This window comes from Silene latifolia, chromosome 3 (genome assembly GCF_048544455.1).
Source record: "Silene latifolia isolate original U9 population chromosome 3, ASM4854445v1, whole genome shotgun sequence".
NCBI classification, from domain to species: Eukaryota; Viridiplantae; Streptophyta; class Magnoliopsida; order Caryophyllales; family Caryophyllaceae; genus Silene; species Silene latifolia.
In genome coordinates, this window is record NC_133528.1 from 27,813,509 (window position 1) to 27,830,289 (window position 16,781).

Sequence of the window (16,781 nt, forward strand, 5' to 3'; positions counted from 1 at the left end):
TTTTGCGGGATTTTTGAGGTTGAAGATGAATAATGAATCATCCGCAGCTCAACCTCGCGTCTTTTTAACAGAAAAAAGGGAAGCCGGCTTCCATCGCCAGATGGCTCGCGGCTAAACCAGGTCTCCCCTTTGCTTTTCAGCGGATTTTGGGCTTTAGCCCAATTTCCCATAAACAAAACATCAAAGTTTTCGTTGACGATATTGAATGTCGTCATTTCCTCGAAAACAAACAAAACCAAATGGTGAAAATTCAAATTCGCTATTTTCAAAAAATTTCAAGCAAACGGCGATCAAAACCGCCAACTTCAAAAATAATGGTGAAATCAAAATTCACAATTTCCCTTCAAGATTTTAAAAATAATAGCGAAAATCAAAAAACCGCTATTTCTCCAAATTTTAAGCAACGGCAATTAAAACCGTCATTTTCAAGATAATAGTTGGGAATTGAATTCCACTATTCTCATCAAATGTCAACGGCGGCACATAAACCGTCACTTCAATTAATAATGAAGATTCCAAATTCACTATCACATGTCAACGGCGGCACATAAACCGTCACTTCAATCAATAGTGAAGATTCCAAATTCACTATTTCCATCACATGTCAACGGCGGCACATAAACCGTCACTTCAATCAATAGTGAAGATTCCAAATTCACTACTTCTGTCAAATGTCAACGGCGGTATATAAACCGTCATTTCAAGCGCAATAGCAGATTTAAAATTTGCTATTTTCCTTCAAAATTAGGTCAAACGGCGATCAAAACCGCCACTGCAAATTCAAGCAAACTAATTGTGAAATGAGACAGTTTCTCGCCTCACTCACGTTTTTCGAGCATAGGGAGCGGCAACAGGGACCAAAATGCAAACTAAAAGCACCCATATACTCCTAAACAGGTTTCTAACCTAATGCAAGCATCAATTTCACTCGAAATTGGCTCAATAAAAAACGCCCAATTCGATTTTTAGGGCAAAATTTCGCCCTAATTCAATCAAGCTAAAAATCAACAAATTTGAATAGATTCAAGAGGAAATACATACCTTGAGATGACATTTGTTGACAATGGCACAAGTGAAAGCAAGCTAGAAAGTCCTTCAATGGCGATTTTGCGAGATTTTGACGTTGAAGATGAATAATGAATCATCCGCAGCTCAACCTCGCGTCTTTTTAACAGAAAAAAGGGAAGCCGGCTTCCATCGCCAGATGGCTCGCGCCTAAACCAGGCCTCCCCTTTGCTTTTCAGCGGAAATTGGGCTTTAGCCCAATTTCCCATAACAAACTTCAAAGTTTTCGTGGACGATATTGAATGTCGTCATTTCCTCGAAAGCAAACAAAACCAAATAGTGAAAATTCAAATTCGCTATTTTCAAAAAATTTCAAGCAAACGGCGATCAAAACCGCCAACTTCAAAAATAATGGTGAAATCAAATTCGCTATTTTCCTTCAATTTCAAAATAATAGCGAAAATTCAAAATCGCTATTTCCTCAAAATCCAAACGACGGCATTAAAACCGTCAATTTCAAAAATAATAGCGAAAATTCAAAAAACCGCTATTTCTCCAAATTTCAAGCAATGGCGGCACATAAACCGTCACTTCAATCAATAGTGAAGATTCCAAATTCACTATTTCCATCACATGTCAACGACGACACATAAACCGTCACTTCAATCAATAGTGAAGATTCCAAATTCACTATTTCCATCAAATGTCAGCGGCGGCATATAAACCGTCACTTCAAGCGCAATAGCAAACTCAAATTTGCTATTTTCCTTCAAAATTAAGACAAACGGCGATCAAAACCGCCACTGCAAATTCAAGTCAACGAATGGTGAAGATTCCAAATTCACTATTCCTTCAAATACCAGCAGAGGGCTTCCTCGCGGAACCCACTCATTCCAAAATAGTGATAGTGAGAATCCATACTCACTATTTCCCTAGCGAAATAACGAGTTCGCTACTTTCAAAACAAGCCCATTCGACGCGGCTATCCCCATGGTCCATTAACCGACCGTTACCATTGGCTGGCGAGCCTTTGTCCGCGACCTTTCAAGGACAGATCCCGAAGATGCCTCGGGTACATTTCCTTATCATTTGGCTGGCGAGCCTTTGTCCGCAACCTTTCAAAGACAAATCCCGAAGATGCCTCGGGTACATTTCCTTACAACATCTGGCGAGCCTTTGTCCGCAACCTTTCGAGGACAGATCCCGAAGATGCCTCGGGTACATTTCCTCACCACGGCTGGCGAGCCTTACAACGCATCGCGGCTGGCGAGCCCTCCTCACATACGCACCACGGCTGGCGAGCCTTACAACGCATCGCGGCTGGCGAGCCCTGCTCACATACGCACCACAGCTGGCGAGCCTTTATCTGCAAACGCGCAAGGACATATCCAAAGATGCCTCAAGTAAGACTCCTTCCTATGGCTGGCGAGCCTGTGTACGTAGTCTAACGGACTTTAAACGACCCGCACAGACAGTCATCAGACTCTAAACTATTCCCGACGACAGGTCCTTGACTCGTACCCTCGAGTCGCCTTGGCGTCGCCCATCCCGACGGCAGGTCCTTGGCCCGAATCCTTTCGAGCCGCCTCGACGTCGCTTGGGTCTTCAGGTTGTAATCTTCGATTGACCTGGGGACTCTACTTTGACTTTCACCCTGTCCAAGCCTCAGTCAAAGTGGGGGCTCTGTAGATACGCAGTATCTGCTGAGACTCCAACAAACACCCGATGATTATCGGACTACAACATGTTTTGGAATCGCGGCGTTTGATCGACAGTTTGTGTACAACTTTACGTCAGAAAACTTAAAACGATTTCGAAAACAAAACATTTCAAAACATTTCAAAAATACCTGGAGTGTTTAATGCACGGCGACGGGGTCGCAATGACACTAACTATAGTCAAAACCGACACCGGACCAAAAACCGACTCGAAAATTCAAATCCCGACTCCAACAACAAGTCAAACCGAGTCAACCACAAAAACAAAATATCTCAAAGCCTTCTATGCTAAGATTTCCCGGATTTATGAATGGTCAAGTACCAAACATATGACTACAAATCCTAAGATAGAACAAATCATGATTGCGTTTTTTGTGAAAGCGACAACACAACCCGAAGACCCGCGACGTGGCTCGCGCCTCTTTGAGCAGCCCAAGTGGCCACGTCGCTCAAAACTCACACAACCACTCATTCTCCTATAAATACCCCTCAAATGCCACCCATTTGAGACTTACGCGAGTGTCTGCCCCCTCTTTTCTCCCTTAAAATTCTCGACTCGACTTCTTAAGTCACAATCTGACGCGTATTTACGACCTACCGATCGTAAACACGAGCCTTACACATTGTTTGGTACCGTCATCGTGCATTAAATCACTTGACCTACCACTTCGACCACTACACCATCACTAAACTTTTAAAACACTCTTTTACTTACCAAAACGGTTTTAAACCGAGTTTTTTCCGATCAAACGAGTTATTACACTTACGTCGGTCACTCGCCATAACCAAACATGTAAGTATGAGGGTGTAAAAATCCTCATTTATTATGTTTTCATTTGTTTCATGACTCTAACATGCTAAAACATGCATAACATGAACCAAAACATGGAATAAACGAGCCAAAACTGATTTTTGGTCTGAGGCAGAAGCCCCTTAGGTCGCCAACTGGCTCGCGCCTAAATGGGGTACTCAGACCAGAAACCAACCGTGTTTGTTCTCGTCTTTTCCCTTAATCCATTTTTCATATTTGTAATCGGTTTTTACCATTTCAAGTATTTTCGAAACCTTTTTGTTTTATTTCACATGTTTTAGCCATAAAGCATTTTTCACCCTTGGTTCTTCATACCATGACGGTTAAATCCGTGTTTCGGTGATAATATTTGGTTAATAACATTTAGAAGGTATTTTAAAGCCTTTTATTTCATTTCTTTACATTTTTCAAACAAACATATTAGTCACCAACACAAAATCATCCTTGGTTCTACATACCATGCCGGATTTTAACCCGGGTACGATGACGAGTATCAACTAATTACATTCAAAATGGACTTAAAACAATTAGTCCATAATCATTTTCAAAACTATTCATGTCAAGTTTGACAAATCGAACCCGACACCGAATATTATCAAATAATGATGATTATTCGAGTCTAGTTCTTCAAATCAACAAATGCGGTCTAAACGACCCTTTCAAAACTAAACCGGGTTCAAATACCCATTTTCAACACGTTTTATAACGTTTTCTAAAAGGTCAGAACACGGCACATAAACCGTGGGCTAACTCGCGCCTAAAAAGGCTCCCCATTTCTCATTTTCAAAACCAGAGGGAGGCCCCTTACATCGCCGGCTGGCTCGCGCCTCTTATAGCCGTCTGGTACAGGGCCTGTTCCCTTCCAGCATTAGTCTAGGACGATCCCGACTCCGGTTAACCCGGATATAGGACGGATCAGATGACTATTCAAACCATATTTGCAAAATGCCTTACTAAGACAAATGGATCATGTTATGCACCCTAAACCTAATACGGTAAATGGATGTTTAATTTCCGTCTTGCATGCAAATCAACCATTAATCCAACTCGACATCTTATACTTGATACTTGGATTAAATCAACCGACTTAGAAAGCTCTCACATGTTAGGTTTAAATCATTGGATGCGCATTCATGCATTTAAACCGTTTTATCAACTTTTGCATTCAACCAACCAAGATCGATCAGTAGAGGCCGCTAAAAGTGGGCGGGATTGGGTGTCTGATTAAAGGGCTTCCCAATACGTACCTTCACCTCTTACTCAGAAACTTTGGATAGTGGACGACCTTATCCAGGGCGTACGAGAGTCATTCTAGAGATAGGATGATGCTAAAGAGGGACGATTTCCTTATCTTTAGTACCTATGTCAAACGTTGCTTTGTGCTTCGATTTGACCGAGGTATAAAGTGGAATTAGAACGGGTTCCAGGCATCCCACAAATGCTTGGTGGCGACTCCGAACATCTCTAATCGTTTCGAGACCCTTACCGAGACGAAACCGACCGATCTAAAACGATCCGGTCGAAAGCACCTTTACGCCGCCGAGCGTGGCTTTCAAAAAAGACCGCTGCCATTGTCCACAGATCGGCTGGGCATACGCAGGTGGGCCCATGTCCACACCTTCAAGCACTAAGCAAAGAACAATTTTAGAAGAAATCAATGTTTCAACTTGGTTTATATTTCATCAAATCTGAATTTTGCTTAAGGTTAGCTTTGCTTTTATAGTCCAAGCAAATCAGTCTCCACCTTACATTCAAATACTAATCTAAGGGCTCATAGAGACCCACAAAAACTTTGCAAAGCTTGGTCCCAAGGACCTTACACAAGTTGAAAATCAAAAGCTAAAAACAAGGAAAGTAAACTAATAAGATAATGATTATTAAACATAGAGTAAACTCATTTGGAAGCATCAAGGGGTCCGGCCAAGCTTGTATAAGAGTTGTAGAGCAGCAAAAAGAAGCTTTGGGGTTGTCTTGGCTAGTTTAGGAAGGTTGAAAGTGACCTGAAAGCGACCTTGTACCTTCCTCTTACAAACCGTGTAAGATAGAGCCACCCGGTTTTGTTTCATGCTTTTCTCTATGATTATCACCTTTCCAAGACAAAGGCCCTAGGCAAAAATACTCAAAACTCATCGCAGAAGAGTCCTAGGCTATAAAATGCCATATGTTCTTAGACGGTTTTGGAGTTGGACCTCAAATTAGAGGATGGTCCAAAACCGGGTGAAATGGGTGAATGGCTTGATGTATTTGCTTCATATTATTTCCAGAATTTTCCGCAATTTCCTTAAGTTGGTTATGTTTTACTATAAATACCTAAATCGTACCCTATTTTATTCTACGCTTTATTTTCCGCAGCTACAGTAGAATTACCCTAGAAAACTGTCAAATACTCTTAGTTTAGTATAGTTTTATTCTTACTTTTGGATCTAAGCTTGTTCTTCATTATTATTACGGTATTGTTTCTAATCTTTCTTCAATAATTATTATTCAATCGTTATTCATCTTTTATTATTGTTCATCATGTTTCTTATTATTACTATTGTTGTTCTTCCCTTTAGTATGAGTAGCTAAGCCTTTAATCTAGGGTGAAAGGGATCTAGGTTGTTAGAAAAGGGTTAACTTCTAAATTGATTGTTAAATTGCTCTTGATTGTTGTTTAATTATCGTCTTACTTCTAGTTTATTAATTACTGATCAGAATTGATTAATTAGTCTTATATAAACTAGGATTTTCACCTACCGGGTTAAGACTAGTATAGGCCACGATAATTGAATTAGACCGACTTAATAATAGTGATTGCATATTAAGCTTAGATCTAAAAAGACATATTAGAATCGACCGATCATATGACTTTTGACAATATAAATTGCTCAATCATTGAATTAAATCTTACCCTTGGATGACTACCTAGTGAACCCGATCCCTAGACTCTTTTAATATATTTGATATTGTCTTTATTTACATCGTAATTAGTTTTTAGCAAACCAATCAAAACCCCCATAAAACTGTTACCTTTAAGACAAACTTAGATATAAACAAATTAGATTAATTAACTCGCCTCTCTATGGATTCGACCCTTTCTTGCCACTAGCTACAAGTTAGTAGTAATTTAGGATTTATTTTGATAGGCCAACGACTGGAAATAACCTTATCAGAAGGTGTCGAAATAGATGAGTATGGCAAGGTGTTGTGGTGTGCAATTACGCAGCATATAATCGAAGCAAAATGAACGTGGCTATGGCGGAAGCGTTGGGCTTATGGCATGGTTTGCAGGTAGCGGGAAAGAGTGGACAACAGGACATAGAAATGGAGAGTGATTGTGCTGTGGTATTTGAAGATTTGCAACGAATGTCGATGGGAAGAAGTGACTTGTGATGATATCTATTTAATTTGTAATTCGTTTCTAAGTGTGTGTTTTAAGTTTACGAGTAGGAAAAAACAATAAGCTTGCTCACTTCGGCCCATGGCTTAAGGGTCGTCGGAGTTGGTAGTTTACGATTCCGTTGTATATTACTTGTATGGTGGAGCGTCATTCTATTTTAATGCAATGATTCCCCTTCGAAGTTTCCTTTAAAAAAAATTATAACTTGGAATTTGTATATGTTAAGTTTGCGATGTTTTATATAACTCGTGTATACTATGCGTATTTTTTAGCCTTAATTTTATCACAAAAAATAGTTATAATCACAAAGTGTTCAATAGGATGGTCTATTAACATAAGACCAGTCCATTAATTAAAAGCCTAATACAAAACACTACACAGACAGCAAAAATGAAGAGAAACCAACTCCTTCCCTAACTTCCCTCGTCCCAGTATCGCACCAGTGTGTCTCTTTTAAGTGTCAACCTCCAAGTCATTGATGCCACCAATACATGACAACTACTGCTCTAACCTCATATACCGACTACAACCATCCACACAAATATTTACCTCGTCCATGAACTCGTTAATTAGATCTTTGGTTTTCAAACTAAAATTGGTAGTCATTAACCTAAAAGCCTTATATGACAAAATAAAGCAATATTTTAAACTTGAGTTTTCAACTTAAGATAATGAGTTTTGAAGTGCCGCCATTGAAAGTCTGTGGATTTTTGTGCCCTATGGCTCGAAATTCTTCAAGCAAATCACAATCATTACGTCAATCCATCTCTAGGCAGAAAGAAATTACAAATAATATACAAAGTCAAAAGATTTATATATTGAAAAGACCTAATGTGGAGGAATCTCATAAAGAGAGGAATATTCATGATATCAATGGAATCCCTGCCTTGGACATTGCAGATGGTGTTGTGGAGGACATTAAGGACAGTGATCAGGACTCTAATGAAGAGGAAGAGATCTGGTACCAGAGGCATTGGAGGAAGGTAATGGAATTGATTGAGCAGAACCCAGCTGATATGCTTTAGTTATCAGATGAGGATGTCAATGATGAACTTTAATACTGGAAGCAAGCCGTCTATGGCTTTGTTGTGGGGGCAAATCCTCCTTGGCAAATCCTTGAAGGCTTCATGAAAAGAATATGGAGTCAGTATAAGATTGATAAAATATCATTTCTCCCTAATGGAGTGTTCTTAGCAAGATTTGAATCAGATGAAATGAAACAGGCAGTGTTACAAGGTGGTTATTGTTTATTTGACAATAAGCCTTTGGTGATCAAATAATGGACTCCTGAAGTGGAATTGATCAGGGAGGAGGTCAAATCTGTCCCAGCTTGGATAAGGTTACATAAATTGCCTCTCAAATTTTGGGGGCTTAGTTTACAAAAGATCATTAATCTTGTGGGCAGGTTCATCAAGAGTGATATTGCTACTGAACAAAAAACGAGACTTGGTTTTTCAAGGGTCATGGTTGAACTACAACTAGGGTAGCACTTTCCAAAGTGTGTTAAGTTTCTTGATGAAAAGAAGAATCTGATTGAAATTGAGGTTGAGTATGAGTATGAATGAAAACATGTCCTAAGTTCTAAGTGTCAGAGGATAGAGCATGAAACTAACAATTGCAGAACTCAGAAGTCCAAATCAAAACCCGTGGTGTCAAACAAAATTTGGAGACCAGTTAAGAAAGCGGTACCTAAGCAGGTGATGAATCAGGCACCTAAGCAGGTGATGAATCAGGCTCCTGAGCAGGTGCAACCAATAACAAGTCCCCCAAAGGAAGCACAAGTAGAGAATCAGATAGCTCTTACTCCTGCTCCTGTAAACAAAACTCATCAGATACATGTAGGTTCAATGTCTCCTGTTAGGCAAGTTAAGCTTACAAAGCAGGGGTTAGATGAGCATCAAAGACATATGCCTACATCTTCTACATATATGGAAGCCTTGACTTCACCAAAGGAGCCTAGTCTAAATGGTAATGCCCCCCCCCCCTTCTGAATTTATGATTAATCTAGGATTTTGGAATGTGAGGGGGTTGAATAAGGAAGATAAACAAAGATTAGTTAATAGTTTTTTACATGCTTATAATATTTTTCTGTTTGGTTTATTAGAAACTAAGGTTAAAACTTCTAATTTGAATAAAGTTCATGTGATTTTTAAAGACTGGAGTATATCCACAAATAATGCATATCATAAATGTGGAATAATATGGGTTTTGTGGAAGCCTCATATAGTTGATGTTCATTTTTTGGAGTATGATGCACAATTTATCCATATGATGATTTTTGATAAAATCAGCCAGACCAATTTTGCTCTCACTATTGTTTATGCCTTTAATGCGGTGGCTGAAAGAGAACTCCTGTGGGCCAGCCTACAAAAAAATTTCAGCAATATGAAGGGGCCTTGGGCACTAGGTGGAGATTTTAACTGTGTTTTACAAGCTCATGAGAAATTGGGGGGGGGGGGGACTGTATCTGCTGCAGAAACTTAACCTTTTCAGGAATGCTTGGATAGATGTGGTCTTACTGAGATACAGGCTACAAATGCTTTTTATACATGGAGTAATAAACAACCCCCGGAAACAAGGATCTATAGTAGGTTGGATAGATTCTTGGTTAATCAGGACTGGGTGATTCATAAGTCAGGGTATTTTGCAAATTTTCTCCCTAGAGCATTGTATGATCATAATCCTTGACTGGTAAAACAACAATCAGCCCGAGGTATTAGGAATAGGCCTTTTAAATACTATAATATGTGGAGTTCAGCTCCTGGTTTCTTGGAGTTTGTGCAAAATGTGTGGTCACAAAGGGTGGAAGGTACTAAAATGTATTCCATTGTCAGAAGGTTGAAGGCCTTAAAACCAGATTTAAAGAAGATCAATAAAAATCATTTCAGTGATATTGAAACTAATGCTGACATTGCTCAGACTCAATTGTATAATTTGCAGCAAGAACTAGTTAAGACTCCAGGGAATACAGATTTAATCAGACAAGAATATGAGGCATTGCAAAAATGCAAAAATCTACAGGAAGCAAAGCATAAATTTCTGAGACAAAAAGCCAAAGCTCATTGGATCAAGGAAGGAGATGTGAATTCAGCATACTTTCATGGGGTACTTAAAGCTAGGAGAAATAAACATTTTATTACTCAGATCAAGGACCATAAGGAGATGATATGTACTGATGATGAGAGCATTAAAGGGGCCTTCCTTGAGTACTATGAGATGTTGTTGGGTTCTAATGCTGTGACTACAAAGGTTAATTACAGGATTGTTCAAGGAGGTCAGGTATGTAATGACAGCCATAAACATTTTCTTATGCAATCTGTCTCTAAAGATGAAGTTAAAGAGGTCCTTTTCCACATTCCCAATGACAAGGCTCCTGTGCCTGATGGGTTCTCTAGCAAATTTTATAAAGATTCATGGGATATTGTGGGAGATGATATAACTGAGGCAATTTTAGATTTCTTTAACTCTGGACTCTTGCTTAAACAAATCAATGCTACTTTGATCACTCTCATTCCTAAAGTGGATAGACCTACACCTGTCCTTCAGTACAGGCCCATTGCCTGTTGTAATGTGATTTACAAGTGCATCTCAAAGATTTATGCAACAGATTGGCTCCTATCCTTCCTGACTTAGTCTCTAATACTCAAGGGGGTTCATTCAAGGAAGGAGCATCATGGAAAACATATTAATATGCCAAGATATCATCAAATTGTATAGCAGAAGATCTGTTTCCCCTATATGTCTTTTCAAGATAGATCTCCAAAAAGCTTATGACACTATAGAATGGGAGTTCTTTGAACACATGATGAGGGCACTGAAGTTCCCAAAGCAGTTTAGACAATGGATTCTTCAATGTGTCACAACTGCAAGTTACTCTCTAAATTTGAATGGAGACATGTTTGGTTTTTTTAAGGGAAAAGGAGATTAAGGCAGGGGGATCCTTTATCTCCTCTCTTTTTCACAATTTGTATGGAGTACTTATCCAGGCTTTTGGCTTATACTACAGAAGATCCTGATTTTAGATACCATCCTCTCTGCAGGCCTCTGAAGCTTACTCATCTGATGTTTGCAGATGATTTATTGTTATTTTGCAAAGGTGAGGTTAAGTCTATTATGATTCTGCTTAGAACTTTCTCTACCTTCTCTAAATCTTCTGGACTTAATATGAGCAAGGGGAAATCAAATGCCTATTTTAATGGGGTTAAAGATGGGTTTAAAACTGATATTTTACAAATATCAGGAATGATTGAAGGTAGACTCCCTTTTAAATACTTGAGAGTGCCTATAAAGACAACCAGACTTAGTGCAAATAATTGTATGCCCATAATTGATACGCTAATGACCAAGATAAGGGGTTTGGGGACAAGAAAATTATCTTATGCTGGAAGACTGGTGCTCATCAAAGCGGCTCTCAAAACCTATCATAATTAATGGGCCTCTATGTTCATTCTCCCTAGTGGAGTCATTGCTAGAATTGAAAGAATTTGCAGGTGTTTTCTGTGGGATGAAGGAGCTGAGCATCTAAGAACTCCTCTAGTCTCATGGGAGAAAATTTGCATGCCACATAAGGAAGGGGGATTGGGTCTCAAAAATGACAACATGTGGAATAAAGCAGCTATAGGAAATTTGGTGTGGTGGATTAGCTCAAAGTCAGACCATCTTTAGGTCAAGTGGGTGTCTACCATCTATATAAAGGGGACTGACTGGCAGAGTTATTCTCCTAAAACAGACACTAGCTGGTACTGACGAAAAGTGTGTAAGGTGAAAGACATGTTGGCAGGAGCATATCAGATTAATATATGGCCCACTCAACAAGGCAAGGAATATACACTAGCTAAGGGATATGAATGGCTGCGTGACAAGAGGGACATAGTTCAGTGGGATAAATACATATGGACCAAATGGACTGTACCTAAACATGCATTCATGGCCTAGATGTATCAACACAAAGCTTTAAACACAAATGCAAAACTGAAGAGCATAGAGGTTGCAGATGAGGATACCTGTTTCATTTGCAGTAGAGTAGAGGAGAATTTGTACCATCTTTTCTTTTCTTGCGATTATAGTAGGAAAGTGATTGGAGAAATTGAGAATTGGATTCGGGTACCACTTCCAAGGCAAGGTCTATCAGATTGGAGAACTCGAGGGACTGGGACGAAGCTTAAGCAAGGGATTGTGAATGTGATTCTCAATGCGACTATATACAACATTTGGAGACAACGAAATCTGAGTAAGTTTGAGCTCAAACTGAATCGCCCAGAGAAAGTAGCCCAGAATATCAAAACTGAGATGAGAGCAAGGATCTCGGGTGTGATAAAGGGAGTGATTGATGACTGTGATCGGGGCTGGTTGAGGCAGATGCAAATTGAGATCTAGGTATTGAGAAAAGGAAGATGAAGATCGAATGAGGGGTGGTTGTCTGTTGTAGCGTCGATTTGATTTGTTGCCCCAAATTTTATATCTTGTTTTGTTGTCTAAAAATTGAGATAGGTTTTGATGTTGGGCCGTTTGATAAAAGGTTAACTTGGTGGTGGGCTGTTATGTCACCGAAATTATAATGTTTTATTTTTTAATATATTTTACTTATATTTTACCGAAAAAAGATAATGAGTTTTGAAGTTCAATCTTTTTAGAAGTTTAACTATGCATATGGGTAGTTAAAATTGTGAGTTAACTACTTAAAAAAAAATAGTATCAAACTCATAATTTTCAATTTTAAATTGGAAGTTTTCATCATAAACATGGGTATTTAAGTTAAAACAATTAGTCAAAAAGTTTTAAAAGTTTAAAAGTTTAAAATCAAGTTCCAACCCTAAGTAATTGGCATTGACATCATTTTCATCTTTAGTTTTAATAAAATGATGGAAAAAGGGAAAGGGATGAAGTGCCGAACAATGTTAATGAAAACGACATCGCGACGATGGGGAGGCGATGCATGACAGAAGCGCTGGAATTGATGGTGGCGGTAAGAACGGGGACTGTGAAGGCGGTGGACGAGTCGGCGCTGATAAGGACATAGGCGTAGTTTATTGTTGCGATGGATTGGTAGAGTATGTGTATATCAGTGATAAAAGGAATAGGGGTTTTCATTTTCTGTTTACATAAGTTTTTATTTAGCATCATATTATTTGGGTCATTCTCTCCTATTGGACCCGTCCTATGCTATAGGACGGTCCTATAAGAAAGTTGATGTAAAGTATTTGTTCGCAAGACCACAAGCCCATGGACAAGTATGCTCGTTTAAACTGGGTGGATATGGAGAACACTTGTAAGCACGCTTTAACGAGCTTGGACAAGACATATTAGCCCATTGGACACTTTTTCAAAAGTAGGCGCAACCTATGTACGACACCAAATGTTTATTGTTAGACCCATTGTTTATTACCTCCAACTAAGGGGTCGTTTGGTTGCATATAAGAATTTGTATTGCCTAGGAAGTCATAAAACACGTGAATTTGGAATTCATGTGAATTGCAAAAAATTGTTTGGTTGTCATGGAGGAAGTGCAATTCATGTAGGCATTCTAACTTACCTAGGGGGCCTAGGTAAGCAACTTTCTCCATTGTGGAGAAATTGGAATTCATGGGAACTTCCAATTCATGTGAATTGGGGTAACCAAACAACATACCCATTTTGCAATTCACATGAATTTAAGTTCCTGCATTGTTTAGTGGGTAACCAAACAACTCCTAAATCTAGAAAATAAGAGACTCGAAATTACCCGACTTGACCAAACCTAACCCAAATTCTTACAAGTCCGAGAGATTCCAGCCTGAATCGACCTAACCAAGCTTAACCCGATTACTTGGCCTATGCTCAACACAACATTAGGGGTACGTCCGTAAATATAAGAAAAACGTTTTTTTTTATTCATTATTTTGGAGGGGATTAGGGTTTTAGACACAAAAATCGACCTATTTAACACACACGAACATTTAGCTCAACTCCTTTGTTCGCTCCATTTGCCGCCGCTGTATTATCCAGAAAAAAAAGGTTTCAATCTCTTTTCACTCTTTCACTCCATTTCTCCCAAATTTCCATCACTTTTCAATAAATCTTTTAATATTCCACTTGATCAATCTGACATTGTTGAATGCAGGGTTAAGTGTAAAGCTTGGAAGAACAAAAATGGTGGAGAAAACTAAGGGAAGGAAGGAAGAGGTCGTCACTAGGGAGTACACCATCAACCTCCACAAACGTCTTCATGGATGGTACTTTCTCAATTAGGGTTTTTGTTCCTCATTTGTGCATAATTTGTTTTCGTTGATTTTTGTTTATTTTGTTGATTTTGGGATGTGGGTTGATTTGGGTTTTTTGATTCATTGTGTCTTTCTATTGAAAGATGATACTTTTATAATTAGGGTTTTCTTCATGGTTTGGTCATTATTTTTTTTGTTGGTTTTGTTGATCTGGGACTTAATTTAGACTTATTATGAGTTTTTGGGATGTGGGTTGATTTGGGTTTTTTGATTCATTGCGTCTTTCTATTGAATGATGATAATTTTATAATTAGGGTTTTCTTCATGATTTGGGCATGATTTTTTGTGTTGATTTGGGACTTAATTTAGGCTTATTAAGATTATTATGAGTTTCTGGGATGTAGGTTGGTTTCGGTTATTTTATTCGCTGTGTATGTTAGATTACTGGGTATTTTTCGTGTAATTTGGTTTGTTGTTGGTTGAAATATGTTGATGAAATTTATGTTTTTGTTTTTCTAATTGATTGTAAGGAAAGATTGTGATTTACTTTTTATGTTGTTTGATTCTGTGTCTCTACCAAGTATAGGGAAAGTTTTAGTTTTTAACCTCTGCCCATTGTTATCGAGAGCGAAATGTAGTGCTTGAGTTAAAGATTTGACATTGATGTTTAGATACGTGGATTAGGGGTTGGGTCTCTATTAGATCGCTATGTGTAAAATGGTAGTTAGTATACTACGTATTGATACCAGAGTGATTCCTCTTTAGCACATTGGCCTTTTGATGTAGCGTGTCTTGTGATCCTGTCGACCGAACAGCGTATAAATAGTATTTCGATATGCAATTATTGTTAATGAAGCAGAGATGACAATGTATTGGACCCGGAATTGCATCTTGTTTGGTTTGTTGACGTTTGTCTATATTTCTTGTATTGATCATTATCTGCCTGAAGGATTGATTCAAATTTAAACCTAGTTTTCTAAATTTGTAACTGATAACGGGCCTGTTAATACAAACTTATTAACGGGAAATGCTCATAAACTTGTCGCTACATGTTATATTGTCAAGTAACAATTGGTTGATACCATTCTAGACGAACTTTTCATTGTGGAGAAATATAAAACGTCTTAGATGTGTGTGCAGTTTGCGACAGATGGATATGTTTCTTTATTTCTCACGCCTTACCTTGCCATTGGTGTGAGTGTGTTTTTATCCTACCCCTTTGTCACAGTTGGCTTAGAGTCATCTCGTGACACCTTACCTTTCCTTGCCAATCTGCGAGTGTTATTGCCGTACCCCCTGGTTCCCATAAGTGGAGGCATTCGGAAAATGTGGTATAGTTAATAATTGTGAAGCAAGAGTTATGGCGTGAAGCTATTGGTTTGATGTCAGCTCCATCTTTTGATGGCATTTGATTGAGTTGATCGTCGATTATTTAATGTTATATGTGATTTAGTTACCTTTCATTCCGTGGTTGGCTTAGCGCTTGCTAAACCAAATTCACTTCCTGAAGTATATTACTAAATCTCCTTCTTTGTCATCAGATGTTATGTGACCTGTGTAGTTGTTACACTTGACCTCTAGTGTTCAATGAAACAAGATCGCTTATATGAGCTGTAACCTCTACTTTGATGCAGCACATTCAAAAAGAAGGCCCCTAATGCCATCAAGGAGATCCGCAAGTTTGCTGAAAAAGCAATGGGTACCAAGGATGTCAGAGTTGATGTCAAGCTGAACAAGCAAATCTGGTGCAGAGGTATCCGCAGTGTACCCAGGAGAATCAGAGTGCGCATTGCACGTAAGAGAAACGATGATGAAGATGCAAAGGAAGAGCTTTACTCTCTTGTCACAGTCACCGAGATTCCAGCTGAAGGTTTGAAGGGTTTGGGCACCAAGGTCATTGATGACGATGAATGAATGTCGGGTGTTTAGATAGAAATGAATCCTTTTTCTGAGATGTTTGTTTTTCGTGTTTTGGATATTAAGGTACCATATGGATCTATATTTTGTTTTTGCCGTAGTAACGACTTGATCAAATCTCACAAACTCCATTCCTCCGAAGTGAGTGGCTTCCTGATGTTGCTGTCGCTTTTATGCTACTGTTAGTTATTAATTTTTTTTGTTACTGGCACTGCCTTTGCCGTTTGCTCTTTCCATCTTTTAATGAGTACCTGTGGTGTTTGACATTTTAATGAACTAAATACTTTACTTCATTTCAATCAATTGAATGTATTTATTGATATATTTTTAAGTACACATCAGGGGCATTTAAATCATCAAATAAACGTTAATAAACTTTAGTATATAGCGCGACTTGTAAAGAAAATATAATTACTCTAGTAGCAAGGGGGTCTTTTGTGTTGACTGTTGAGTGACTAATCTTCAAAAATAAACAAGAATATGATTGCGGAAAAGGGTGTTGCTTTTTCATTTTCATATACATGATTTACTTAATTATGGACATGATTGTCAATTCTACCCTTTTCATTTTAACACCCCTCTCTCAACCTTCTCAGTTTTCCCCATTTTAATTCCCCCGTTTCAATACACCACACTTGCCGCCCACCACCTGTCGATCTGCACCCCTCCGCTACCGCTCTTCACTAGGGGTGTTAACGAGCCGAGTCGAGCCCGAGCTTGGCCTTGCTCGGCTTGTGCTCATAAAATAAAAC

The 16,781-nt window shown here is 38.7% G+C and overlaps 2 protein-coding genes across 2 annotated transcripts; both read left to right on the plus strand.

The window, feature by feature from the left end:
* Nucleotides 1–11,848: 11,848 nt before the first annotated feature.
* On the plus strand, nt 11,849–12,289 carry LOC141648878 (uncharacterized). The gene has a single exon (XM_074457587.1). It carries the CDS (start codon nt 11,849–11,851, stop codon nt 12,287–12,289), a length of 441 nt encoding a protein of 146 aa, XP_074313688.1.
* A 1,505-nt stretch (nt 12,290–13,794) lies between these two features.
* Nucleotides 13,795–16,234, plus strand: LOC141647454 (large ribosomal subunit protein eL31-like). The gene is made up of 3 exons (XM_074455633.1): nt 13,795–13,906; nt 14,013–14,124; nt 15,747–16,234. The coding sequence occupies exons 2-3, from the start codon at nt 14,042–14,044 to the stop codon at nt 16,024–16,026; spliced, it is 363 nt and encodes a 120-aa protein (XP_074311734.1). The 5' UTR covers nt 13,795–13,906; nt 14,013–14,041; the 3' UTR covers nt 16,027–16,234.
* The last annotated feature ends 547 nt before the right edge of the window (nt 16,235–16,781 follow it).

Excerpts from the sequence above, each read along its gene's own strand:
- LOC141648878 (XM_074457587.1), top strand. The coding sequence starts at position 11,849 with ATGTATCAACACAAAGCTTTAAACACAAATGCAAAACTGAAGAGCATA.
- LOC141647454 (XM_074455633.1), top strand. The coding sequence starts at position 14,042 with ATGGTGGAGAAAACTAAGGGAAGGAAGGAAGAGGTCGTCACTAGGGAG. Across the intron at positions 14,125-15,746 it reads CACAAACGTCTTCATGGATG|CACATTCAAAAAGAAGGCCC; the intron begins GTACTTTCTCAA and ends ACTTTGATGCAG.